At 39.5% G+C, this 2800-nt stretch overlaps 1 protein-coding gene across 1 annotated transcript in view; it reads left to right on the top strand.

Moving 5' to 3' along the window:
• Positions 1 to 673, top strand: part of LOC101853128 (N-formyl peptide receptor 2) — a 5020-nt gene extending 4347 nt beyond the window's left edge. Inside the window, exon 3 of the mRNA XM_005109612.3 lies at positions 549 to 673. Within this exon, the coding sequence (XP_005109669.3) occupies positions 549 to 673 (125 nt within the window). The remainder of the gene's footprint in view (positions 1 to 548) is intronic.
• The last annotated feature ends 2127 nt before the right edge of the window (positions 674 to 2800 follow it).

The raw sequence follows: 2800 nt of genomic DNA, 5'->3' as shown, positions 1-2800 counted from the left end.
GTGTGTGTGTGTGTGTGTGAATGTGTGTGTTTGTGTGTGCGTGTGTGTGTGTGTACTCGTGGTGGAACACCAAACCAATGTGCCAGGATCTGGACAATAAAGATGTATCTTATCTTATCTTATCTTATCTTATCTTAATCTGTTTGGGCTCTCCTTAACTAGGGGAACTAGTTGAACAAGTGTGTGCCGCCTCAAAGGTTTTCATCATAGACTAGCATTTTGAGATCTTAAACTGTGCACTCTGACGTAATTACGGTTCAATAAGAAGGTCACCACTTGACTCCATTTAGAAACAAAATGAAGGGCAAAAATTTACACAGGGCTTTAGGGGGAGGCAGGTGTATGTACTCTCAACTATAAGAGATATTTGAGTTGTGCCCTTCATTTGGGTGCCCATGATGTGCACCAGCACAGAAAAGTTTTTACAGAGAGCAAAGAGCAGTGGCCACGACAGTGCACGACTTGGAGGATATCATTATCCAATCAAGTCTATGGTTTCTACAGACGTAAATTATCTTCTATAAAGAGAGAACTCACATCCTGCCCAGATGACAACGAAGGCCAGGATGGTAAGCCAGACCATGAAGCCTGCAATCCATCTCATCAGTGTGATCCAGAGCAGGGAGATCAACATGGAAATTCCAAGGCCGCTGGGGAAGGAGAAAAAAATTAGATTTTAATAAGTAAATGGAAAGGTTTAATGCCCCTTTTTAACACTGCTTGGGGGTTATTTAAGATAACGGACCTCTGAAGTTAATGTCCATCTCCGATATGACTAAGCTAAATGGATTGAGAACATTATAAACTTCACAAAACAATTTTCAGTTCAATAAACAATGATTCACGGATTCGAACCAGGACTTTATGTCCAGCATGATTAAAAAGGATTTGCTGTTAAAGAATGCAATTCATGAAGATGTATAGACCTATAACAAACTAATAGTATTAATGATATGCACATTATATATACATACACACAACATACACCTACACACACAAACACACACACACACACACACACACACACACACACACACACACACACACACACACACACACACGCACCCACACACACACTCGCACGCGGGCTCACTAGCACGCGCAAATTCTCTCACACATTCTGAGAATTCTCTCTTCTAAGTACATCTGTAACATTACAGACAGATAAAAATGAACACTCATTTTGAACAATTACAATTTGTCTAACATCTGCGTTTGTTGCAATTTTATTGTCCAAAAGTTGCCACAAAAAATGGCAAAAGTTGCGATAAAAGTTGCCAATAATTTTTAAGCTTTCAACTCTCAGTGACGACGTAGCAATATGTTGATAGAGGTAACTTCATCTGAAACACCAGGATTTCTTGTGCTCTGTTTCAAGCATCTAGAATATAATATATATCATTTGTAGCCACACAGAGTGTAAAGACGTGAAAAATAATACAGGTTTCACAATAGAATGAAATCAAAATTAGAACAGCATGGATAAATAGCCACACAAATTAACAAATAAGGGCGCGTGTCCACCTGTCCGAAGATTTGCCGCTTTAACCCTAAACGTGTGTAATTCCTGAAAAAGTAGATCCAGGCCTACAGGATATAACATGTAAATTATAAAAGGAACCACACACAAGGGGCCTGTCAGTGTCAGTGCATATTCGGTTTTGGTGGATACACACTCTAACATAACACATTAATTTTTTTTAAAGTGTAGGAACAGCGTCAAATTAAATGGCATTCCGAAGTATCAACACACAAAAAAGAAAAACAACACATCAGATCAATTCTTTAAAAATTTAACGCGTCAACAGATTAAAACACAACAAAGAGGGGAAAATAAAAGACAAACAGCAATATAAAGGGTGACCTTATTTAGGCCACATGTGGCCTAAATAAGCTAAACCCCCCTCCCTTACCTTATTTTGGCCACATCATAAGGTAGATTTCTTAAGGTCGAGATTCTACTGATCTTTTTATTTAGTGCGGGGGATTATTTCAAAATAGAGGATGATACTAAATGAAAAGTGGACCAAGGGTAGTTAAGAGTTGTGTGCGTGTGTGTGTGTGTGTGTGTGTGTGTGTGTGTGTGTGTGTGTCTGTGTGTGTGTGTGTGCGTGTGTGTGTGTGTGTGTGAGTGTGTGTATGTGTGTGAGTGTGTGTGTATGTGTTTGTTTTGTGTGTGGTTGTGGTGAGAGAGAGAGAGAGATCTAGAGAGAGAGAGTAAATGTAATAGTGTGTTTGTATGTGTGTGTGTGTGTGTGTGTGTGTGTTCTGTGCCTCTTCATCAAGACGTAACTTTGTAGAACACTTACAAAAGCTGTTGCGTAGGCCTAGTGTGTAATCTCTATTGAAGAGGAAGTGCGCTAACACACGTGCTGAAAGTTCACGCTTTCGCGCGACCGCAGATTCTCGACATGCAAAGAACTATTTCAGTTTTCAGCCCTAATTTTAGTTTCGTTTTTTCAAACAAAACCATCTGGGGTCTTGTAATTCATTCAAAAGCAAATTATATCATTTCTCTCTTGATTCCACTTCTGCTGTATTTTTAAAGATCTGGATTTAATTCACATAACGGTGGCAGAAAGGCAGACTGGTTGCACATAGGGCGAAAAAGGAAAAGAGTACACAGGTATCACCTCTAAAATCTTTATTTGTTTACTATTTTTGATACAGGGACTGCCAAGCTCACTTTTGAACCATATGAACCGACTGCTACTGAAATAAAATTGCTTTGGCAACTCTAAGGTGTTTATGAGCACCCACCTCAACCAGTGGTTGCACTAGGCCTAAGGCACTTTGCCCC

Source organism: Aplysia californica, unplaced genomic scaffold, assembly GCF_000002075.1.
Source record: "Aplysia californica isolate F4 #8 unplaced genomic scaffold, AplCal3.0 scaffold00796, whole genome shotgun sequence".
Classification (NCBI taxonomy): domain Eukaryota; kingdom Metazoa; phylum Mollusca; class Gastropoda; order Aplysiida; family Aplysiidae; genus Aplysia; species Aplysia californica.
Note: the sequence above shows the minus strand (reverse complement) of the source record. Positions and strands in the feature narration are given on the sequence as shown.